At 35.7% G+C, this 26,607-nt stretch overlaps 1 protein-coding gene across 1 annotated transcript in view; it reads right to left on the reverse strand.

Moving 5' to 3' along the window:
- USP32 (ubiquitin specific peptidase 32) overlaps positions 1 to 26,607 on the reverse strand; it is a 241,238-nt gene that overhangs the window by 152,786 nt on the left and 61,845 nt on the right. The window contains 1 exon segment of the mRNA XM_030294593.1: positions 17,545 to 17,672. Within this exon segment, the coding sequence (XP_030150453.1) occupies positions 17,545 to 17,672 (128 nt within the window).

Below are 26,607 nucleotides of genomic sequence, written 5' to 3' on the forward strand. Positions count from 1 at the left end.
CAGCTCAGAGCCTGGAGCCGGCTTCGGATTCTGTGCGTATCTCTGTCTCTGTCTCTCCTCCGCCTGCACTCTGTCTCTCAAAAATAAAATAAAAACGTCAAAAAATTAAAAAAAAAAAAAGACAACTTGTGAAAGCCAATTCTATTACTCACTAACACCTCAGTATTATTTTAATCAGATGGCTTCCTTCATAACCCAGTGGTTCTAAATGAGAAAGATATATTTCAACTTTGTCACAACTTTAACCATCCCTTTTTGATAAAGTGCCCACCGAGTTTCCACTCAGTAACTACTGAAAAAAGTTAATGAACAGAAATAAATAGTATCAAATCATAACTACTTATTAGATGGAGAAAACAAATTAAAATTGACTACCAGTTACAAAACAGGTCTACTGCTTCACAAGATGTATTTAATATATCTTGACACTCAAGATGCTGTTTCTTTCATGTGAGAAGGGTAGGTCCCTCTGCAGATCTAAATCATATTTATGTGTTAAAACAATGTTCTTAGAAAGATGAATTTAGTAAGTATTACAATATACAAACCAAGAAAATGTATGCTGTGACTTAAATCCAATGGCATTTCATCTCTACATTAGTGAATCTTCACAAAAATTTATTAATACAAAATTAATAACAGAATACTGTAGATACCACTTCACACCCACTAGGATGTCTATAACCAAAACACAGATACTAACAAGGTTGGCTAGGATGTAGAGAAGTTGCGACCCTCACACACCATTGGCGATAATGTAAAATAGTACAGCCACTTTGGAAAGTATTCTGGCAGTTCCTCAAAAGGTCAAACACAAAGTTACCGTATGATCCAGAAATTCCATCCAAGGTATATACCCAAGAGAAATGAAAACATACATCCACACAAATGCACATGAATGTTCACTGCATCACAATTTATAATAGCAAAAATTATAAATAATGCCAATATCCATCATTAGATGAATAAAGAAACAAAATGTGATATATCCATACAAGGGAATGTTATTCGTCAATAAGAAGGAATGAAGGACTGACACACACTGCAACAGAACATAATGTTTTTAAGATCTAAGTCAAAGAAGCCATCTAAGTCACAAAAGACCATATATTATATTATTCCATTTTTTTTAATGTTTATTAATTTTGAGAAAGACAGCATGTGAGCAGGGGAGAAGGGGAGGGAGAGAGAAGGAGAGGGAGGGCAGGAAGGTGAGAGAGAGAGAGAGAGAGAGAGAGAGAATTCCCAAGCAGGCCCAAGCCCAGCATGGAGCCTGATGCAGGGCTCGATCTCATGAACCATGAGATCATAACCTGTGCCGAAATCAAGAGTCAGACGCTTAACTGACTAAGCCACTCTGGAGCCCCTATATGATTCCATTTTTATGAAATGCCCTGAAAGATAAATCTATAAAGATGGAAGTACATTAATTACTATATTAGCCTAGGGCTGGTAGAGGAGGGTATGGAGAAAATAGGGATGACAAAGGTATAGGGTTTCTTTTGAGGGAGAGGAAATTGGTTGTGGAGTGATGGTTGCACAACTCTGTGAACAAACTAAAAAGCCATTAATTGTATCCTTTCAATGGGTGAATCGAATAACATATATTATATCTCAATAATTAGGAAACTGTTAGAGAAAAAGCTATTAGGAAATAATACTCATGTTTCATTTAAAGCAAAGATCTGTTATACATAGCAAAGATGGTTTAACACATTTTTCTGAAGACTGCTCCTATAAGCCTTTTTACTCCTCATCTAAAATTTTTGAAAGTCAAATGTAAAAATAAGAAAGAATGAAGATAGGAAAAATAGTTCAGAATAAATCTTATGTATGTACTGTATGCCAATATGGTTTTCTATATAAATTTCAAAACACCACTGGAAATTTGGAAATTAATGAGAAAATTTGTCATTTGGAAATTAAGGAGAAAATTATTCTTCAGAGAATACTATTAAAGTTGCCACCAATATATAAAATAACTTAAGCAAACTATTTTGTCTACTACTAATTTCTATGAGTAATGCCAACTATAAACTGGTTTTAAAAAGTATACACTAGGGGCACCTGGGTGGCTCCGTCGGTTAAGTGTCTGACTTTGGCTCAGGTCATGATCTCGTGGTCCGTGAGTTTGAGCCCTGCATTGGGCTCTGTGCTGACGGCTCAGAGCCTGGAGCCTGTTTCAGATTCTGTGTCTCCCTCTCTCTCTCTCTCTGCCCCTCCCCTGTTCATGCTCTGTCTCACTCTGCCTCAAAAATAAATAAACATTAAAAAAAAAAAAAAGTATACACTATTTAAGGGGCACCTGGGTGGCTTGGTCAGTTAAGCATCTGACTCTTGATTTCAGCTCAGGTTATGATCTCATGGCTCGTGAGATGGAGCCCCACATCAGGCTCTGTGCTGACAGTGTACAGCCTGCTTGGGATTCTCTTTCTCCCTCTCTCTGCCCTTCCTCCACTCATGCACACACTCTCTTTTTCAAAATAAATAAACATGAATTTAAAAAATGATAAACTACTTTAAAAAGCTAAACTCTACCCAGAATCCGTCAAAAATGAAAACACATTTTTAGAGATGCTACTAACTTGATTTTGAAGAGTATCTCAGCTTCTTTCACATTAGACAAGAAAAAAACCTAATTCTTTTTTTTTTTTTTTAACATTTATTTAGTTTTGAGACAGAGAGACACAGAGCATGAATGGGGGAGGGTCAGAGAGAGGGAGACACAGAATCTGAAACAGGCTCCAGGCTTCCTGCTGTCAGCACAGAGCCCGGCGCGGGGCTCGAACTCACGGACGAGATCATGACCTGAGTCGAAGTCAGCCGCTTAACCGACTGAGCCGCCCAGGCGCCCCAAAAAAATACCTAATTCTTAAGCCTGATTTTTCCTTTCCTCTGAGGTCAAGTGCTTCATACAGGTGGAATTTTAAATTTATTTTTTAATTTTATTTATTTTAAGAAAGCACTGTACAAAAGCAGGGGAAGAGGAGAGAGCGAGAGAGGGAGAGAAAGAATCCCAAGCAGGCTCCATGCTGACAGTGCAGAGCTGGATCCCACTACTGTGAGATGATGGCCTGAGCCGAAATCAAGAGTCAGATGCTTAACCGAATGAGCCACCCAGGTGCCCTACAGATGGGATTTTACATCTAGTATTTTCCCACTGTTATTATTAATGGTAATTTAACAACAACATGCAAATGATGTGATTAAAATTCATCTTCAATTCACCACCTATATTTTATCTTGATGTCCCACATTACTTCAATGGCAAATAAAACTCACTAATTAAATTTTGCATCAGTTATTTTATGCACAGTTGGGACACGGAAGGCCAAAAAGCATAAAAGTCCATGGAATATCAGAGGATAGAAAGACAGCCTGATATAGATAGATAAATAGAAAGATAAATATATACAAAGTATATATGTATGTATCACAACTAAAATACTTAAGCTAAAGTACATTTGGAAGACCAGTATAAAAAATTAACATTTGTCTCACAAAAAATTATACTAAAAAACTGGTGGAATGTTATGGGATGATTTAGCCACAGATATGAAAACTAAGCAAATGAAAAAATAAGCTTAATTGTTAACTACAGGAAAATAAAAAATAAAAAAATAAAGAAAACTAAATCATAACATACCATGTTGCAAAAAATATTTATATATCATAATTCTGTAGGGGCGCCTGGGTGGCTCAGTTGGTTAAGCGTCGAACTTCAGCTCATGTCATGATCTCATGGTTCGTGAGTTCAAGCCCCCTCTGTGCTGACAGCTCAGAGCCTGGATCCTGCTTCAGATTCTGTGTCTCCCTCTCTCTCCGCCCCTCCCCCACTCATGCTCTGCCTCTGTCTCTCAAAAATGAATAAACGTTCAAGAAAATTTTAAATATATATATATATATATAATCATAATACTGTAAAGAACAAATACTGATTTATCCAAAAACTGTGATATACTGCACTGAGAAGATGTGGAGGGGAGTGTATAAGAAAGCTAAATATTTCCTGCAATTGGAAAGCAAAGAGTAAAAATCTAAAATCAACTAAGAACAGCAGTAAAGACTACTAGTTAGGAGACAGGTATACAAACCAGAAGCTATTTCTAGAAAATGGTTGCCTCAAGATTGAGGTAGGTGGGGGGACTCTTGGTTTTTAACTAGCTCTTTCTGATTCTGCTTTGACCATGTGCATATATCACTATGATAAAAAAAATAATTGAAAAACTTGATTTGCAAAGCAGGTTAACTGGCTGCTACTGGAGATGACTCTAGGTAATGGGAATAAAATGGAGGTTTACTTTTCACTAATACTTCTGTAAGTTTTAAATAGTGAGCCACAAGCATACATTACCTATTTCTTTTAAATCAATGCATAAATAATAGGTCACAGGATTATAAAACATGAAATACAGAGCAACTGAAAATAAGAGCACTATAATTCAATTTAAATAATATAACTAAAACATTCATTGCATATATTTTTCAAAAGGCAATTTTATTAAATAAAATTTTCATCTATATAGGAATGACTAGCCTCCACAGGACTGTCCAATCTATTTAAATAAATTCCTGTTTCTACTCACCCTGGATGATAATACAGCTTATATGATATAGCTTGTGGCAGAAACTGTTAGCTGTCTACACAACATCCATTTTTTCTTTCCTCCTCATTAATAGAACCTCAATTTTTTCCATGATATTAGTGATCAATCATAAATCAAAACTTGCATTTCAGATCATCTGCTCTTATAATTTGATTTGGGGGCCCTTATTGGAAACAAGGTTTATTTTCTCATTCTACTGAGACTTAATGTTTTTGGTCACATGGAATTCTTCGACCTCAGTATGAGAAATGCTGTAAAATGCCTTTTCTTTTTAAGGTTTTATTTTTGTTTGTTTTTGTTTTTATCAGTTGGTTGTTTTTGCACATTAATTTTTTTTAATCTTTTAAAAAATCTTTATTTATTTATTTATTTTTAACTTAATTTTTTATTTTTTTAGATTTACATCCAAATTAGCTAGCATTTAGTGCAACAATGATTTCAGGAGTAGATTCCTTAATGCCCCTTACCCATTTAGCCCACCTCCCCCCCACCACAACCCCTCCAGTAATCCTCAGTTTGTTCTCCATACTTATGAGTGTCTTCTGTTTTGTCCCCCTCCCTGTTTTCATATTACTTTTGTTTCCCTTCCCTTACGTTCATCTGTTTTGTCTCTTAAAGTCCTCATATGAGTGAAGTCATATGATTTTTGTCTTTCTCTGACTAATTTCACTTAGCATAATACCCTCCAGGTCCATCCACGTAGTTGCAAAAGGCAAGATTTCATTCTTTTTGATTGCTGAGTAATACTCCATTGTATGTATGTATGTGTATACATAAAGAAAATGTGGGGGCGCCTGGGTGGCGCAGTCGGTTAAGTGTCCGACTTCAGCCAGGTCACGATCTCGCGGTCCGTGAGTTCGAGCCCCGCGTCGGGCTCTGGGCTGATGGCTCAGAGCCTGGAGCCTGTTTCCGATTCTGTGTCTCCCTCTCTCTCTGCCCCTCCCCCGTTCATGCTCTGTCTCTCTCTGTCCCAAAAATAAATAAACGTTGAAAAAAAAAAAATTTAAAAAAAAAAAAAAAAAAAAAAGAAAATGTGGTACATATACATACATATTCATCCATCAATGGACATTTGGGCTCTTTCCATACTTTGGCTATTGTTGATAGTGCTGCTATAAACATGGGGGTGCATGTGTCCCTTCGAAACAGCACATCTGTATCCCGTGGATAAATGCCTAGTAGTGCAATTGTTGGATCATAGGGTAGTTCTATTTTTAGTTTTTTGAGGAACCTCCATACTGTTTTTCAGAGTGGCTGCACCAGCTTGCATTCCCAAGGTTGTATTTAGTTTTAAGAGAGAGAGAGAGACAGAGTACTAGCAGGGGAGAGACAGAGAGAGAGGGAGACAACAGAATCTGAAAAAGGCTCCAGGCTATATCTAAACTGTCAGCACAGAGCCCAATGCGGGGCAGGAACTCATGAACCGTGAGATCATGACCTGAGCTGAAGTCAGATGTTTAACCAGCTGAGCCACCCTGATGCCTATCCCTTTGAGGTTCCACCACAGGATCACTAAAGGAAAATTCATGCGCATAGGACATAATCTATAATTTAAGTCCCATTTCCCCAAAAAGACTTACCAAATTTTATTTATATAGATTATTACCCTCTCAAATTACTTTATTGTTAAAGAACAAATTGTTAAATTTGTTAAAGGGAAAATGTTAAATACTATTTTTAGAAAAAATGAAATAATGCTATTTGCTCCATATTCTTAAATATTGTTTTATTATATCTGCCCTACAATCCATATTTTTTTTTCACATAAGAATTATCGTAGAGCTTCATAGGCCTGTGTCAGGTATCTATCCTGCAGAACCATTGACTATTAGATGTTAAGCACGAGTCCATATCATAAAATGTTTGTGTAACACAAGAGTCCAAAAATAAGTTCTAATACTCTTCTTAAATTCAGAGAATAGAGTACTCCATATTACTTCCTCCCTTCCTCAAGCCAAAAGAAAAGGAGCCTTGCCTAAACAAAGTATCCAGGATACCTCTGTATATTATCTATTTTAAAAAATTTTTTTAATGTTTTATTATTTATTTTTGAGATAAGAGTGCAAATGGGGGAGGGGCAGGGAGCAGGGACGACAGAATCCAAAGCAGCTCCAGGCTCTGAGCTGTCAGCACACAGCCCAACATGAGGCTCGAACCCACCAGCTGTGAGATCATGACCTGAGCCAAAGTTGGACACTCAACCGACTGAACCACCCAGGCGGCCTGTACATTACCTATTTATATCTGACAGACTGCCTGTCTGACCAATAAACTAATCCTAGAATTAACTGGACAAACCAGATTACCAGCTCTGTTTGTCTTAGGTAACTTCTTGTTGCCACCACACCCAATAGCAAGTCCTGAGATTTGGTCTCTACCTCTTTTCTCGTCTCTAAAGATACCTTGTCTTAAGTCTTCTTAATTGTCTAATTAAGTCTTAAGACTTAATTGTGTGTGACTTGACACAATTACAAGTCATACAGCATAAAACCACAGTGTCACCAGACATCAGTGAAGTAAATTATTGGTATACCTTCTCAATTAGCTTGGCAATGGTTTAAAATAAAGAATTTCTTTGAAGTTCTGGGTTGTAACTCCCCTTCCATTCACTAACATCCTTAAAGTAAATATTTGTCTCTTTTCATAGTTGATCTATTCCCACCTCAATGAAAAAGCTGAAGTCTCCTTATACCCACAGGTGCTTTGAAGAAGCCTATTACAGGTTCAGGTTCAACCACTAGGTTTCAAGTCAAAACTGCTCTCCTTGGAATCAGTCAGTGTTCTGAATTCTGCCCGTGGAGAATCCCTAGCTAGCTTTTTTTCTTTGCTGTTTTCACACCTTAATCCATATTCCTAAAACTGGATCCTTGCCCTCACAACTGGCTCCTTGTCCTACTTTATTATGCATATTTTTCTTGGAAACTGATTATCCTGGATCTTCTATTTTTAATGATCTCATTCTGGAATTTCCTTGCTTTAACTTCAAGTTTCTCAAAGTGCAATTTAATCCATACCTTCAGATCAGGAGAGAAAAGGCAGAATTCCAAATTTATCATTGAGAATTCCTTCCTTTTCACTGCCCCAACTTTCCCAGCCTAACCTAGCCTACATCCTTTCCCCTCCATTCCAGACTGATTTCAAAGGCCACTAAAACATCATAAATTTAATGGCACTTCTAACTTCTCTAATTACAATCAAGCTGGTCATATTCCTAATTCTGACAACAATTCTGATCAAAAGTTTGGAGGTTCTTTTGCCTCAGAACTTAAATGACTAGGAAAAGACCCTGAAGTAAATTAATAAAGTTAGAACTAAAGCCCAAATATTTAACAAAGACTGAAAAGGAAATGATACATTTTATCAATAGTCAATTTTTATATTTCAGGCTCACTTTTCCAAGTAGTATAAGTGTTCTTCCTGAAAAACACAAAATGTACATCCAATTAAATATTTTACAAAGTTTTTGAGGGATAACTGAAGTATAATAAACTGCATATATTTTTTATTAGTTCCATTTTATTTTTTTATTTTTTTTAATGTTTATTTATTTTTGAGAGAGCTAGAGCATGAGCGGGGGAGGGGCAGAGAGAGAGGGAGACACAGAATCCAAAGCAAGCTCCAGGCTCTGAGCTGTCAACACCGAAGGGCTCGAACTCACGGACCGCAAGATCATGACCTGAGCCAAAGTCGGACACTTAACTGACTGAGCCACCAAGGCAGCCCTAGTCCCAGTTTTCAAACTGCACATATTTAAAGTATACAAACTAACCAGTTTTGTGATGCCATGTCATACCACTGAAATCATCACCACACTGAGAACATAACATTTTTATCACTTCAAAAGTGTCCTAATGTCTGCATATAATCTATCTCTCCCTCTTCTTCCCCCTGTACCAACAACACCCAGTAAGCTTCCTTTCAGGATAACTTTGCAATTTCTAGAATTTTATATGAATGAAATAATAAGCATGTGTTCTATTTTTATTTGGGTTCTTTCACTTAACACAATGATTTTGAGATTCATTCATGTTTTTGCATGTATCAATAGATCTTCCATTTTATTGCCGAGTCATCAAATATAATTTTACAAAGTAGTAAAAAGAAAATCCTCATTGTGAAAACATCTTACTATATTTATGATGTCTAGAACAGATATTTTTAATATGCTTCTGTGTTTTTTTAAGTCTACTTATTTATTTGGGGTGAGGGGAGGAAAGGAGGGGCAGAGAGAGAGGAAGAGAAAGAATCCCAAGCAGGCTCCATGCTGTCACAGCAGAACCCAACAAGGGGCTCAATCTCAGGAACTGTGAGCTCATGACCTGAGCCGAGATCAAGAGTCAGATGCTTAACTGATGAAACCACCCAGGCACCCCCGCTTATTTTAAAAGGAAGAATGTCACAGAAAAACTGCACAATGAAGAAATATATTTTATTAATCACCTCTGGAAAAAAAATAAGAATTAAAAACTTCAATGATCTAACTTTAGCAGCTAAAAATACAGGACTACGTTTCTTTAAAACTTACTCCCACGGAAATGAAAAAAATGTAAAACAAACAAAAAAAAAAGGCACCTGTCTGGCTCAGTTGGAGTATGAGACTCTTGATCTCAGCGTTGATAAATTCAAGCCGCACACTGGGTATAGAGATTACTAAGTAAATAACTTAATCCCATGGATTAATTTTTTTTTAATTTTTTAATGTTTGTTTTTTGAGAGAGAGATAAAGTGCGAGTAGGAGAGGAACAAAGAGAGTGAGAGATGAGAGAATCTGAAGCAGGCTCCAGGCTCTGAGCTGTCAGCACAGAGCTTGACACGAACCATGAAATCATGACCTGAGCCAAAGTCGAATGTTCCAAGCACACCCCCCCTCTTTTTTAAGAGAGAGAGAGATCACACACAACCCAGGGATGGGAGAGTAGTGGGGGAGAGACAGAGACAGAGAGACAGAGAGAGTGAGAAGGAGAATCCACAGCAGGCTCCATGCTCAGCTTGGAGCCCAACATGGGGCTTAATCTCATGAGCTTGGGATCATGACCTGAGCCGAAATCAAGAGTCAGATGCTCAACTGACTGAGCCACCCAGGTGCCCCTCCCATAGAATAATTTTTAAATGTGTATTATTGAGAAAAGTTAATATGGGAAGAAAATAAAGCAATAATTTTTACTGTATGTACTGTAACCCATTTATTATTACATGCTGTCCAAAGTTCAAAGAACTTTTATGTTTTCACAAAAAATCACAGGCATTTTACAATAAATATCTAGTTTAGATAATGTGTATAAATGAAAGATTCCTACTAAAGAAAAATACTATAAAAAAAGGATGGATTGTAGTAAAGACTTCCTTTCTAGCTAAATATAAAAAAATTTTTCAATAATTTGCCCTCCTATACTAGTTTGCATACACATAGGAGGATACACTGTTTCTTATACCATTTATTTCTGAGAATATATCCTTGAAAATCCTAAAATTGGCTGAAATGTCCCTTAACTACAAAATTAATCCAAAAATCCTAACTTTTATTATATTTTACATAATATTTGAAGCTACAATATATGTAGTTATATTGCTTATACATGTGCATTGCTTATAAATTTTTATTTTAAATTATAATGTATATAATCTGCAATGTTAACCATTACAAAGCTAACAATTTTTTAAAGTCTGTCATTTTTCATAATAGCATATTATTTGGGTAATATCTCAGATTCTTAGAAAGGTGCTGCAGGATATTCTTATAACTTTAAGAAGAGGATAGGAAAACATGTATCGTAAAGCTCTAAGTATAAATGACTCAAAACACAAATTTTTTCCTCTTCATATTCTCAAGCAGCTACTCAGAAAAAGTATCAAGGTATTACATTTAAAAGCACATTAAGAAAGGATTCTCACATTTATCACTTAATGACAAAAATAAATATAAAAGTCCAACTGTATTTGTAACTCTTTTCCCTACATTTTAATCTAAATACTGAATGTAATAACTCGCACTAGTCAAAGATGACAGACTCAAAAGATAGTAACTACCATACGCAAGGCAAACAAAATAGTTCCATTTCTGCGACAAACAGAAATTTATTAGGTAGGTACTCAATAAAAGAAAGTTATGTTTATTCCACCTATGGGCATGGGGAGAAAGGGGAAAAGGTAAGAATTCAGATGTCTGCCCTCTACATTCACCCAAGTTTAGCAATATTAGTTGCTTTCCCTATCATTTAGAATTTTTATATGAATTTTATGTTTCTATAGTCAAACTTAGCTAAATCTCACCAGCTAAACTGTAGCAGTTTTGAACATGGTTATAAATTAAATCTACCTTACTTTACCCTATAATGCCAATTAAGGAACATGCTATTGGAGAGATGTGTTGATCAAGACCGACTTAAACAGGATATTAATTATTTTTGTCATCTCCTACACCAGTCATGTCAGTAGCTCAGTTAATAAACCAATTCAAGTAAATGATTATGCATAAGTTAATTTCTCTAAGAGTATTTTTCAGTATCAGTATAAATAATTTCAATGACAGATGTAATACCACTTAGAAATTCATAATTTGTGTAATGTACTTGATGTAATATTTTAGATAAGAAGTTCACTAGTTCCATTATGCTCAATGACATATCAGCTCCTCTACTTTAACCTCTGTTTTTCAAAAGTTTATGAAGCTGTTTAAAAACCACTCTAGGATAGGGGTGTCTGGGTGGTTCAGTAGGTTAAGCGTCTGACTCTTGATTTTGGCTCAGGTCATGACCTCGTGGTTGATGAGTTCGAGCCCCATGCTGACAACAAGAAGCCTGCTTGGGATTCTGTCTCCCTCTCTCTCTGCCCCTCCCCAGCTGTCTGCCTATCTGTCTCTGTCTCTCTGTCTCTCTGTCTCTCTCTCTCTCTCAAAAATAAATAAACATTTTTTAAAAAATCACTCTAGATAAAATTTGGCAGTTAAGAACCAAAAAGACAATAATGCACATTTTTTTAAAGTCCATATGTATGTTTACAAGAGAGTGAAATATTCTGTCAATATTTTCATCTAACAGAATCCTTGGAATCTTTTCTGTCCAGAAATATCGAAATGAAAAACAATGAAATTTAAGAACCAGCATAATTACACTGTGAACAAAAAGTGATGCAGTTAAACTCTAGTAAACGTTTTACAGATTCTAGCTACAGAGAAAGATTTTAAAACCAGAATCCTGCTTAGTGTTCTCCTGTCAGCTATTAATGTCAAGATCAGAATTTACCATAACAAATGAAAACATTAGCTATTCTTCTCTGGTGGATATAAATACATTAGTTATGTCAGTATATTACAACAGTCAATGATGAGTAGCATCAAATGCTGACAATAACTTTGAGTTGTCAAGGAAGTTGTTTTCATCATTTAAGAAAATCCAACATAAAGGGATATAACAAAAATACAGATCAACTAACATCAAAACAAGAAAACACTAATCATAATTCTGTGGTCAGTCCCCCTAAACCTAGACTATCTAGTAAATACATGTCCCTAGTCCCAATATGAATACTTCAGTATAAACTTACCACCTCTAATGGAAAAATATCCTACTGATCAACTGTTTTCACATGTTGACCACTGTGTCTGAAAATACACCAGGCTCTAAGATTGCTTTCACTTAAAATGTGTATTTTCCTCTAATCTGGAAAAGGTTAAATGTTCAAAGACTGCAAAAGTTAGCAAAGCTGACTTCACAAATATTGGTTTCCTAGTCATTGTTGTAATAAGATTTTGCAGAATAACATAAATATTTTTTAAAAATCATTAACAAATCAAATACTCATTAAGTTTACACTATGCACAGCACTCTGGGACATATTTTTTAAAAGCCATAAAGTCTGCCCATCAAGAATCATAACTTCTAAGGTTCTGATGGTTTCCTGTCTCACATTTAGGTCCTTTATCCATTTTGAGTTTATTTTTGTAAATGGTGTGAGAAAGTGGTCTAGTTTCAACCTTCTGCATGTTGCTGTCCAGTTCTCCCAGCACCATTTGTTAAAGAGGCTGTCTTTTTTCCATTGGATGTTCTTTCCTGCTTTGTCAAAGATGAGTTGGCCGCAATAGCACTGCTAGGAATTTATCCAAGGGATACAGGAGTACTGATGCATAGGAGCACTTGTACCCCAATGTTCATAGCAGCACTCTCAACAATAGCCAAATTATGGAAAGAGCCTAAATGTCCATCAACTGATGAATGGATAAAGAAATTGTGGTATATATACACAATGGAATACTACGTGGCAATGAGAAAAAATGAAATATGGCCTTTTGTAGCAACGTGGATGGAACTGGAGAGTGTAATGCTAAGTGAAATAAGCCATACAGAGAAAGACTGATACCATATGGTTTCACTCTTATGTGGATCCTGAGAAACTCAACAGGAACCCATGGGGGAGGGGAAGGAAAAAAAAAAAAAAAAGGACGTTAGAGTGGGAGAGAGCCAAAGCATAAGAGACTGTTAAAAACTGAGAACAAACTGAGGGTTGATGGGGGGTGGGAGGGAGGGGAGGGTGGGTGATGGGTATTGAGGAGGGCACCTTTTGGGATGAGCACTGGGTGTTGTATGGAAACCAATTTGTCAATAAATTTCATATATAAAAAAAAAATAAACTAGCACTATGAAGCAGAAAAAAAAAAAGAATCATAACTTAGTTGAGAGACAAGATTTAAGTGAATAATTAGCGAACAAGCCATTATTTCATAAAATGTTGTGCTACATAGTAGATAGAGGCAGGCTTTAATACCTATAAGGAATCAGGGTAAAACAATGTAGGCTAAAACTGTCGAAGGGAGCTATAAGGAGAAAGGTGGAATGGTATTACTATACTATCCAGTCATCCAGAGTTGAAATCAATCCTAAAATAGAAATTTAAGAGTTTCCAGTTAAAAGAAATCATTAATGAGTAGGTACTCATTAACGAGCTACTCATTAACGATTTCTTTTAACTGGAAACACTTTAAATTCATTAAAATGGTGAGAACTACTTTCAAGTGAATGTGAAAACAATAGGAAATGATTACAAATTAATACTACATGGAAATATTTTGTTATTAGAATTTCTTTGGGAGAATAGGAGTTGGGGGATGGGTGATTCCCTAAAGAAAATATAAGCACTGGTTTATTAAGAACTAGTGACTTTGCTTCCAAAAAGGCCAAATTCAAGTATTATACATGTTTCATTTACTTACCATGTACTTCATTTTTACTTTGTTTTCTCAATCCCCTCAAATTTTATTCATTTAATATTCTATTCAAATAATATGTGGTTACTACTATTAGCAAGGTCAGAATTGCATCAAAATATTTAATTACACTAATCTATCCTAGAAACAAGAGACCAATGAAATCAAAGCTTAAATTCTAAAAACTGTGAACTGTCATGAGTTCTTACTCTTAATCCAAAATGTCTTGAAATTTATCATAGCAAGTCTTCAGAGAAGGTAAAAAAAAAATGGGAATTCAGTTCTAAATAAATCTCTTTTGCTCTAAAAATATACAGCTTCTCTCTTCTAGAAAATAATTTAGAAACTTACCTTGGCTCCTTAATTAACATATTAAGGACTAAAGTTATTGTCTTTTTAAGTTTAACGTCCTTTTGCACTAAGATTCTAAAAATATCTCCCCTTGGGGTGCCTAGGTGGCTTAATCAGTTAAGCTTTGACTCTTGATTGACTCTTGATTTCAGCTTAGGTCATGATCTCAGGGTCATGAGATCAAGCTGTATTGCATGCTCCCGACTCTACCGTAGGTGTGGAGCCTGCTTAACAGTCTCTCCCTCTCCCTCTGCCTCTCCCTTGTCGCACACACAAGCTCACTCTCTCTCAAAAAAAAAAATTAAAAAGAAAGAGAAAAAAAAAAACCTCCCCTTGCTCTTAAAAAATATGTTATTACATTTCCTTTAAAGAAAAACACTGATTAACTAGGAAATGAACTTCTCTCCCCACCCACAATTAGCAGCTTAAATGGTTCCTGGGGCTTTTCTTACAGAGATACTGACATTAAAATAATGCTGTTGTGCCTCAAAACATTAACTTCAGAATCTCACCAAGAGTACCCTCTTCACCCAAATTTAAGGCCAAACTTCTCCATAGGATTGTAAGAAAGATCTCACAAAGGACATCACTTCATTTATAAATCCTATCATTTAACTTATTTCTCTGCAGCTGTAGAATACAGATCCTCCATTCTGAGTCTACCTACTAAGACTAAATCCAAGCTTCAAAACTTGAATTTTGAATGGGAAATTCACATCCATTTTATTTAAAATGTGCCATTTCTCCTTCAATAAATTACTCTGCAAATATGAATTATACTATAAAATTCTCTCCCTTTCCCAAACACACAAAAGCTGATGAAATCTATCTACTAACACACCTATCTCAGAGAGATGGCTAAAATAAAACATAAGCTCATTTTATATAAATGTTAAAACTATTCCAGAACTCAGCTTTTTTAAGTTCTTTCTGAGCTTTTTGGGGTTCACTCATCCTTTTGAGATTACAATGTGAGAAACTATTTTATAATAGTTTCTGAGAAAATACCAGAGACTAATTAAAGATAAAGTACTTAGTTCCTTATCATACTTTACAACATACACAATATACTATACATACTAATCAATATACACATGCTAATAGTACCTGTCCTCACTTAAAATAAGCCTATGTCAGTAAATTAGGGCAAAAAAAGCTAACATTTTTACACCAAAAGGCATTAACTACAATGAAACTGAAACCTGACACTATCATTGTTTACAAATTGTTTACAATTTAAAATTAAGATCATTCTTGTAAAATAACTACCTTAATTATTCTAGCCAGTGATGACTCTCAACAGAGTCCAAAGGACAGAGGCAAGATCCCTGAAATAGTTTTGGGTGGAATGAAATTTATGGAATATTTACATAAAAATGATGTTGCAAGGAGTTCCACTTCCACCTTATATGTACAAAGTCTGAAAGAGAGTTACTCCTAACCTAAAAAACAGAAAAAGCCAGATAAACTATCATACAACATTTCTTGAGCCTGTCAGAGGCAACCAAGTAGCCTGACATCCCAGGAAGGACAGATTCCTCCAAAACATAGGATGCATGAATTGCCTGTCCAATAGCAGAACATGGGAGGAAGATGCAGGTGCTATTAAAAGAGAGTAAGAAAAAAAATCAGCTAAAATTTTAACTGATCTGTTTTCTGTTTCCATAGAGTTGGCTATTCCCACCATTTCATACAAATGGAATTTAAAAAATTGTGCCTTTGTGTTTGGCTTCCCTGACTTAGCATGTTTTACGGGTTCATCCATGCACATATCAGAAAACTTCATTCCTTTTTATTAACAAATAATATTTCACTGTATGGATTTACAACATTTTGTTCAGTTGACAGACATCTGATTTCTGCAATGAAAACTACAAAACATGAAAAAAATTAAAAACCAAATGTAAAAACTTCCTAATTTCATAAGTCAAAAGATTTAAATATTGTTAAAATGGTTAATACTCATGCTGAAACAGAAAGCTCAATAAGTAGTATTAAGAAAAAAATTAACTCTATCATAATTCTGAAACAATGGCAGAATACATAATTTTACACAAGAATACATTTAAGAGAATTAATGCAACATATATCCTGATCCAAAAAAAGATAAAAATTAAAAATGCAAACCCTATATTATGTAAACCTCAGGTTCAAAAGCACACAACACAGGTTAGAAAAAGAAACTGTCATTAATTAAGAATGGTGAATTATGGTTCTTTATAATATACCAAGCCTAAAATAACTATAATTTTCAGTGTTTTATTAACAGTTTCAGTGTTTTATTGTCATTTCATATTCAGAATAACATAGTGCATATCTGTGTCTATAGCTATAAAATAATTAACTATTTTTAGAAAGAGTATATTTATATCAACTTAGCACATTTTACCTCTACATAAAATTTTTGGTAGAAATTAAATAAGCCTTTACAGGTTCCAGTGAGCTAGCATTTCATTTATAACACTTAATTTTAATTTTTTTTTTCCTAACGTTTACTTACTTTTGAGAGAGAGAGACAAAGCACAAGTGGGAGAGGGGCAGAAGGAGAGAGAGACACAGAATCTGAAGCAGGCTCCAGGCTCTGAGCACAGAGCCCAACGCGGGGCTCGAACCCACAGACTGTGAGATAATGACCTGAGCCGAATTTGGACGCTCAACCAACTGAGCCACCCAGGTGCCCCAACACTTAATTTTATACAATTAATTTAATTAGGTTTTACTAAAATGGAAAGGTTTTCTTTAAAACAAAATTTATAAAACATATTCCCAACATAAAATTTATGTCAGAGTAACAAAATTTATAAGAATAAGAAGCCAGTCATACAAATGGTCCCATGATTATAATCAGTGGCTATTAAAACTCAAAAATATAAAAGTACAACTGCAGATCTGTGTTACGCCCCTATGGCCTCTAAAAACACAATTATACTGACATCTAAAATAAGACTTGCTTTAAGATAAAGGGAGGTAAACCTTTGAGAGACTCTTAAATACAGAGAACTGAGTGTTGCTGGAGGGGAGGTGTGTGGGGGGATGGGTTAAAGGAGTGATGGTCATTAAGGATGGGACTTTTAGGAATGAGTACTGGGTGTCATATGTAAGAGATGAATCATTGGGTTCCACTCCCAAAACCAAGACTACACTGTATGTTAACTAACTTGAATTTAAATAATAAAAAATGAAATAATGAAATGAAATATAAAAAAAAATAAAATATAAAATAAAATAAAATAAAATAAAGTAAAAATAAAATAAAAATACCTGTTTACCTACTTGGCAAGAAAAATAACTGTGAGGAAGATTATACATGTTAAGGCCAGAAGGCTCCTCAGGAACTCAGGCTGGTGGGTAACTATCTCAAAGGAAAACCTAGAATATAAAGATTACCTCAGCAACTTTTGGAGGCACTCCATCCCCAAGCACCTCCCTGATGAAGCAGTGTTGGCCCATATAGTATGAGAGTCCACAGGTCCTCTTGAAGGCATCTTTCAGTCGTTTCAGCTCTACGTCGGTAACTGTAATCCAGAAATTGAAGAGGGTAAGAAATCAGAAGAAAAAAGAAGTCTTTCAAAATCTTCATTTTTTCAAAATAAGTGTTGGCAAGGATGTGGAAAAAAGGGAATCCTTGTGCATTGTTGGTGGGAAGGTAAACTGATGCAGCCACAATGGAAAACAGTATAGAGGTTCCTCAAAAAATTAAAAATAGAAATAACATACAATTCAGCAGTCCGCTTCTGAGTATTTGCCCCCACGCCCCCTTCTGAGCATTTATCCAAAGAAAACAAAAACACTAATTTGAAAAGACAGATGTGCCCCTATGTTCGCTGCAGCATTATTTACAATAGCCAAATTATGGAAGCAACCCTAAGTGTCCACGAACTGATAAGTGGATAAAGAAGATATGGTATAGATATATCTAGATATATAATGTGGAATATTACTCAGCCATAAAAAAAAAATGAAATCCTGCCACTGGCAACAACATGAATGGACTCAGACAGTATTATCCTAAGTGAAATAAGTCTGACAGGGAAAGACAAATCCTGTATGATTTCACTTATATGTGGAATCTAAAAAAACAGAAACAGACTCATAAATACAGAGAAAAAACTGGTGACAGCCTGAGAAGAAAGAAGGGATGAGGTGATGGACAACATAGGTGAAGGAGATAAAGAGGTACAAACTCCCAGTTATAAAATAAATAAGTTACAGGGATGCAAAGTACAGCATTGGGAATATAGTCAATAATAGTGTATTAACTTAGTATGGTGACAGGTGACAACCATTTCATTATGTATATATGTATAGTTTTTTCAATTTTTTTAATGTTTATTTATTTTTGAGAGAGACAGACAGAGCACAAGTAGAGTAGGGGCAGCGAGGGAGATACGGAATGCGAAGCAGGCTCCAGGCTCTGAGCTGTCAGCATAGGGCCCGACATGGGCTGGAACCCACCCACGAACCGTGAGATCATGATCTGAGCTGAAGTTGGACACTTAACCAACTGAGCCACCCAGGCACCCTTCATTATGTATATAAACATTGAATCACTATGTTATATACCTGAAACTAATATAATATTGTATGTCAACTATACAATTTTTTTTAAATCAAATTAAATCTTTACATTTTTCCAACCAAATTCCAAATAAATACTGGCCCTAAAAAATATAAATATTACCCCTAATAAAATATTAGTCCTAATAAAATATTACAAAATATTATTCCTAACAAAAATATCATTTCTCTTTCCAGATAAGTATGACAAAGCCAAAGATATTTTGTCATAATTCCAATACTTTCCAATCTAACGAAGAAAATAAATGGGAAAATTGTTGACCCACTACTTTCCAACAACAGAATAGTAAACATACAAATTTTAGGCAGGGGCAAGGAAGAGGTAACAAGTATTTCAAATTAGCTGATGATCTAAATGGCATTAGATTCTGCAAATAATATGTTTTCAGCAACAATGCATTCATTTCCTTTGGGATAAAAATCATATTATCTGTACTTCTTCAGCACTTATCTATCCATGTGAAGGACAGATCCCAAGTTTAGCTTAAATTTTTTCATCATTTATAAAGAAAGTAATCTTCTATAAATAATTATTTTAACAAACTAACATTTTATTTTCTTTCCTTTTTTAAAAAAAAATGTTTATTTTTCAGAGAGAGAGAGCAGGGGAGGGACAGAGAGAGACAGAGAGACAGAATCCCAAGCAGGCTCCACCCTGTCGGCACAGAGCTCGATGTGGGGCTAAATCTCATGAACTGTGAGATTATGACCTGGGCAGAAATCAAGATTTGGATGCTTAACCAACTGAGCCACCCAGGCACCCTAACAACCTAACATTTTTAGGCCCCCACTATCAAAAAAATTGGAGTCATTACTTTATTTTAGGCATTGCAGACTTTTTCCACTGAATAGAACAATATCTGTCTACAAGGACAAGAAAAATACCCTTTAATATTACACAGTCAGTTCAAGGATCATAATGGAGGCAGAGAAATGGTAGCTTTAGCCCAAGCCGGAGGAAAAGAAGACTGGACAGAGAGAATGATTACATAAAATTTTAAAGGCTAACCAAAGCCAAAGGAACAAAGGCATGTCAGGCAGAGATAATAGTTTGTTTCAAAGTACAATGATGTATGGAATGTATGGAGAATTCTATGTTACTAGAACAAAATAAACAAGGCAGGGGCAGTAAATGATAGACCTACATAGGCGGTCATTTGACCAAGGCATAAAAATTTTGTTCTGTCATAATAAGGAAGGGATATGGTCACATTCAATTCAGGTACAAACTCCTGGCAGATAAGAAACAGGACATAGATACAATTCAGACAGTTTATTCTGCTAGTAGTGTAAAGAAGCAAAAAGTAGACTGCTAATACAAGAAAAGGAGAAGCTAAATCTGGGAAATGTGTACAAGGAAGTCAGTAGAACTTGAAGCCTGAGTGAGAAGCTATCTAGAATACTACTCAGTATTCTAGTCAGGGAAACTTGTAAGATGGCATTTCCATGCAGAAAGGGAATGTAAGAAAAAAAGTAAGTGAGGAAGAAAACATGATAAATTCTGGTAAGGATATACAGCATGTGAAGAACCTTGGGGAAATTCATTGAGTTTTTACGATTATGAGTGTAAAACTCAGGAGAGGTTTGAGGAGAGTCATCAGCATATAGGTAGCAATTAAAATCATAAAGAAAATTAAAGAAATTAATTAAAGAAAATTAAAGAAAAAAATTAAAATTGAAGAAAAAATTTAAAGAAAAATACTAAAAATATTGTTCTTTAATTTTTTTCTACTATATTCTTTACTTTTGTGTATATTTTTTCAAATTCTATTTTACCATCATCATCTCATTTTAGTCTACTTCAGTGTATTCATTTTTTCAAATTCTCAAACGATTTCTTTTTTTTTCTCCCCCCACCCCCACCTTTTTTTCTCTAATCTGTCAAACCACTTTCAACACCCAGACCAAAACACACCTAAGATCTAGCATCATCTATTTGATTTTTATGTCTGTGTGTATTTTTAATTTTTAATTTTAATTTCCTTTATTTTAATTTTTCTACCTCATTAATTCCTTTTCTCCCTTCAAAATGACAAAACGAAGGAATTCACCCCAAAAGAAAGAGCACAAAGAAACGACAGCCAGGCATTTAACCAACACAGATAAAAGCAAGATTTCTGAACCAGAATTTAGAATCACAATAATAAGAATACTAGCTGGAGTCAAAAATAGATTAGAATCCCTTTCTGCAGGAAAAAGAAGTAAAACATAACCAGAATGAAATTAAAAATGCTATAACTGAGCTGCAATCATGGATGGATGCAGCAGCGGCAAGGATGGATGAGGCAGAACAGAGAATCAGTGATATAGAGGACAAAATTATAGAGAATAATGAAACAGAAAAAAAGAGGGCGATTAAGGCAAAAGAGCACAATTTAAGAATTAGAGAAATCAGTGACTCACTAAAAAGGAACAACATCAGAATCATAGGGGTCCCAGAAGAGGAAGAGAGACAAATAGGAGTAGAAGGTTTATGTGAGCAAATCATAGCAGAAAACTTTCCTAGCCTGGGGAAAGACACAGATATCAAAATCAAGGAAGCACAGAGGACCCCCATTCGATTCAACAAAAACTGAAAATCAAGGCATATCATAGTCAAATTCACAAAATACTCAGGCAAGGAGAGAATCATGAAAGCAGCAAGGGAAAAAAAGTCCCTAACATACAAGGGAAGACAGATCAGGTTTGCAGCAGACCTATCCACAGAAACTTGGCAGGCCAGAAAGGAGTGGCAGGATATATTCAGTGTGCTAAATCAGAAAAATATGCGGCCAAGAATTCTTTATCTAGCAAGCCTGTCATTCAAAATAGAAGGAGAAATAAAAAGTTTCCCAGACACACAAAAATTAAAGGAGTCTGTGACCACTAAATCAGCCCTGCAAGAAATTTTAAGGGGGACTCTCTGAGGGTAGAGAAGATATATAGATAGATAGACAGACAGACAGATAGATAGATAGATAAATACCAAAAGCAACAAAGATTAGAAAGGACCAGAGAACATCACCAGAAACTCCAACTCTACAAGCATCATAATGGCAATAAATTCGTATCTTTCAGTACTCACTCTAAACATCAATGGACTCAATGCTCTAATCAAAAGACATAGAGTAACAGAATGGATAAGAAAACAAGATCCATTTATATGCTGTTTACAAGAGACCCACTTTAGACCTAAAGACACCTTCAGATTGAAAATAAGGGGATGGAAAACCATCTATCATGCTAATGGTCAACAAGAGAAAGCCGGAGTAGCCATACTTATATCAGACAATCTAGACTTTAAAATAAAGACTGTATCAAGATGCAGAAGGACATTATACCATAATCAAGGGATCTGTCCAACAAGAAGACCTAACAATTGTAAAAATTTATGTGCCAAATGTGAAAGCACCCAAATATATAAATCAATTAATCACAAACATAAAGAAACTCATTGATAGTAACACCATAATAGTAGACTTCAACACCCCATTCCCAGCAATGGACAGATCATCTAATCAAAAAATCAATAAGGAAACAATGGCTTTGAATGACATACTGGACCAGATGGACTTAACAGATATATTCAGAACATTTCATCCTAAAGCAGCAGAATATACATTCTTCTCCAGTCCACATGGAACGTTCTCCAGAATAGACCATATACTGGGACACAAATCAGCCCTAAGTAAGTACAAAAAGATCGAGATCATACCGTGCATATTTTCAGACCACAATGCTATGAAACTTGAAATTAACCACAAGAAAAAATTTGGAAATGTAACAAATACTTGGAGACTAAAGAACATCCTACTAAAGAATGAATGGGCTAACCAAGCAGTTAAAGAGGAAATTCGAAAGTATATGGAAGTCAGTGAAAATGATAACACCACAACCCAAAACCTCTGGGACGCAGCAAAGGCGGTCATAAGAGGAAAGCATATAGCAATCCAGGCCTTCCTAAAGAAGGAAGAAAGATCTCAGATACACAACCTAACCTTACGCCTTAAGGAGCTGGAAAAAGAACAGCAAATAAAACCCAAAACCAGCAGAAATAATAAAGCTGGAAATAATAAAGAAAAGAGCAGAAATTAATGCTATTGAAACCAAAAAAACAGTAGAACAGATCAAAGAAACCAAAAGCTCGTTCTCTGAAAGAATTAACAAAATTGATAAACTACTAGGCAGTTTGATCAAAAAGAGAAAGGACCCAAATAAATAAAATCAAGAATGAAAGAGGAGAGATCACAACCAACACAACAGAAATAAAAACAATAATAAGAGAATATTATGAGCAATTATATGCCAATAAAATGGGTAATCTGGAAGAAATGGACAAATTTCTAGAAACATATACACTACCAAAACTGAAACAGGAAGAAATACAAAATTTGAACAGATCCATAACTGGTAAGGAAATCAAATTAGTAATCAAAAATCTGCAAAAAAAAAACAAGAGTCCAGGGCCAGATGGCTTTACAGAGGAATTCTACCAAACATTTAAGGAAGAGTTAACACCTAATCTCTTGAAACTTTTCCAAAAAATAGAAATGGAAGGAAAACTTCCAAAGTCTTTCTATGAAGCCAGCATTACCTTGATTCAAAAGCCAGACAGAGACCACACTAAAAAGGAGAACTATACACCACTTTCCCTGATGAACATGGATGCAAAAATCCTCAACAAGATATTAGCCAACCGGATCCAACAATACATTACAAAAAGTATTCACCACGACCAAGTGGGATTTATACCTGGGATGCAGGTCTGGTTCAATATCTGCAAAACAATTAACGTGGTTCATCACATCAATAAAAGAAAGGACAAGAACCATATGATCCTCCCAATAGATGCAGAGAAAGCATTAGGCAAAATACAGCATCCTTTCTTGATAAAAACCCTCAAGAAAGTAGGGATAGAAGGAGCATACCTCAAGATCATAAAAGCCATATACAAGTGACCCAACACTAATATCATCCTCAATGGGGCAAAACTGAGAGCTTTTCCCTTAGGTCAGGAACAAGACAGGGATGTCCACTCTCGCCACTGTTATTCAACACAGTATTGGAAGTCTTAGCCTCTGCAATCAGACAACACAAAGAAATAAAAGGCATCCAAATTAGCCAGGAGGTCAAACTTTCACTCTTCTCAGATGACATGATACTCTATATGGAAAACCCAAAAGATTCCACCAAAAAACTGCTAAAATTGATTCATGAATTCAGCAAAGTTGCAGGATACAAAATCAATGCACAGAAATCGGTTGCATTCCTATACACCAACAATGAAGCGACAGAAAGAGAAATCAAGGAATCAATCCCACTTACAGTTGCACAAAAAAACCATAAAATACCTAGGAATAAATCTAACCAAAGAGATGAAAAATATACACTGAAAACTATAGAAAGCTTATGAAAGAAACTGAAGAAGACACAAAACAATGGAAAAATATTTCATGCTCACAGATTGGAAGAATATTGTTAAAATGTCGGTACTACCCAAAGCAATCTACATATTCAATGCGATCCCTATCAAAGTAACACCAGCATTCTTCACAGAGCTAGAACAAATAATCCTAAAATTTGTATGGAACCAGAAAAGACCCCAAATAGCCAAAGCAATCTTGAAAAAGAAAACCAAAGCAGGAGGCATCACAATCCCAGACTTCAAGCTATACTACAAAGCTGTAACCATCAAGACAGTATGGTACTGGCACAAGAACAGGCACTCAGATCAATGGAACAGAATAGAGAACCCAGAAATGGACCCACAAACATATGGCCAACTAATCTTTGACAAAGCAGGAAAGAATATCCAATGGAATAAGGACAGTCTCTTCAGCAAGTGGTGCTGGGAAAACTGGACAGCAACATGCAGAAGAATGAACCTGGACCACTTTATTACACCACACACAAAAAGAAACTGAAAATGGATGAAAGTCCTAAATGTAAGACAGGAAGCCATCAAAATCCTCGAGGAGAAAGCAGGCAAAAACCTCCTTGATCTTGGCCGCAGCAACTTCTTACTCAACACGTCTCCAGAGGCAAGGGAAACAAAAGCAAAAATGAACTACTGGGACCTCATCAAAATAAAAAGCTTCTGCACAGCAAAGGAAACAATCAGCAAAACTAAAAGGCAACCGATGGAATGGGAGACGATATTTGCAAATGACATAACAGATAAAGGGTTAGTATCCAAAATCTATAAAGACCTTATCAAACTTGACACCCAAAAAACAAATAATCCAGTGAAGAAATGGGCAAAAGACATGAATGGACAATTCTCCAAGGAAGACATCCAGATGGCCAACCGACACATGAAAAACTGCTCCACATCACTCATCATCAGGGAAATGCAAATGAAAACCACAGTGAGATACCACCTCACACCTGTCAGAATGGCTAACATTAACAACTCAGGCAACAACAGATGTTGGTGAGGATGCAGAGAAAGAGGATCTCTTTTGCATTGTTGGTGGGAATACAAGCTGGTGCAGCCACTCTAGGAAACAGTATGGAGTTTCCTCAAAAGGCTAAAAATAGAACTACCCTACGACCCAGCAATTGCACTACTAGGCATTGATCCACAGGATACAGGTGTGCTGTTTCAAAGGGACACATGCACCCCCATGTTTATAGCAGCACTATCAACAATAGCCAAAGCATGGAAAGAGCCCAAATGTCCATTGATGGATGAATGAATAAAGAGGATGTGGTATATATATACAATGGAGTATTACTCGGCAATCAAAATGAATGAAATTTTGCCATTTGCAACTACGTGGATGGAACTAGAGGGTATTATGCTAAGTGAAATTAGTCAGTCAGAGAAAGACAAAAATCCTATGACTTTACTCATATGAGGACTTTAAGAGACAAAACAGATGAACATAAGGGAAGGGAAATAAAAATCATATAAAAACGGGGAGGGGGACAAAACAGAAGAGACTCATAAATATGGAGAACAAACTGAGGGTTACTGGAGGGTTTGTGGGAGGGAAGATGGGCTAAATGGGTAAGGGGCATTAAGGAATCTACTCATGAAATCATTGTTTCACTATGTGCTAACTAATTTGGATGTAAATTTTAAAAAATAAAAAATAAAAAAAATTTTTTTAAACCACAAATAAGCAGCACAATAAGTCAGAGACAAAACCACATAAATCAATGCTTACAGTATCTGCAGACAAAGAGAAAATACTCTAAGAATACTGAATAGGAATAGTTAAAACAAGGAAAACAAGAAAGTATAGTCTCCAAAGGACAAGAGAAAGGGACTGGTCTACAGTCTTGTGTAAGACAGAAAGGACCCAAAAAATAAAGACTGAAGAGTCCCTGGCACATAGATTAACATTCAATAAACGTTCACAGTAGCGAGAGAAACCTCATGGGTTTGACAACTTGGGATTCTCTCTTCCTCTCTTTGCCCCTCCTCAACCCATTCTCATTCTCTCTCTCTCTCTCTCTCTCTCTCTCTCTCTCTGTCTCTCTCTGTGTCTCTCAAAAATAAAGAAATAGTGTGCCTGGGTGGCTCAGTAGGTTAAGCGTCTGACACTTGTTTTCTGACTCAGGTTTTCGGCTCACAGTTTGTGAGACTGAGCCTCTCATTGGGCTCTGTGCTGACAGCATGGAGCCTACTTGGGATTCTCTCTCTCTCCATGCCTGTCCCACTTGTGCTTGCTCTCTCTCCTCTCTCTCTCAAAATAAACATTCAAAAAAATGAAAAAGTTAAACAAAAATAAATAAACTTGCCAAAATACTAGAAACAACTCCTTTGTCCATAAACTGGTGAAAAAATAAATGTGGTATATCCATACAAGGAATGGTAATCTGCAATAAACATAAAGAAACTACTGATTAATGCAACAACATAAATGAATCTCAAAAATGATACTG

This window comes from Lynx canadensis, chromosome E1 (genome assembly GCF_007474595.2).
Source record: "Lynx canadensis isolate LIC74 chromosome E1, mLynCan4.pri.v2, whole genome shotgun sequence".
NCBI lineage: Eukaryota > Metazoa > Chordata > Mammalia > Carnivora > Felidae > Lynx > Lynx canadensis.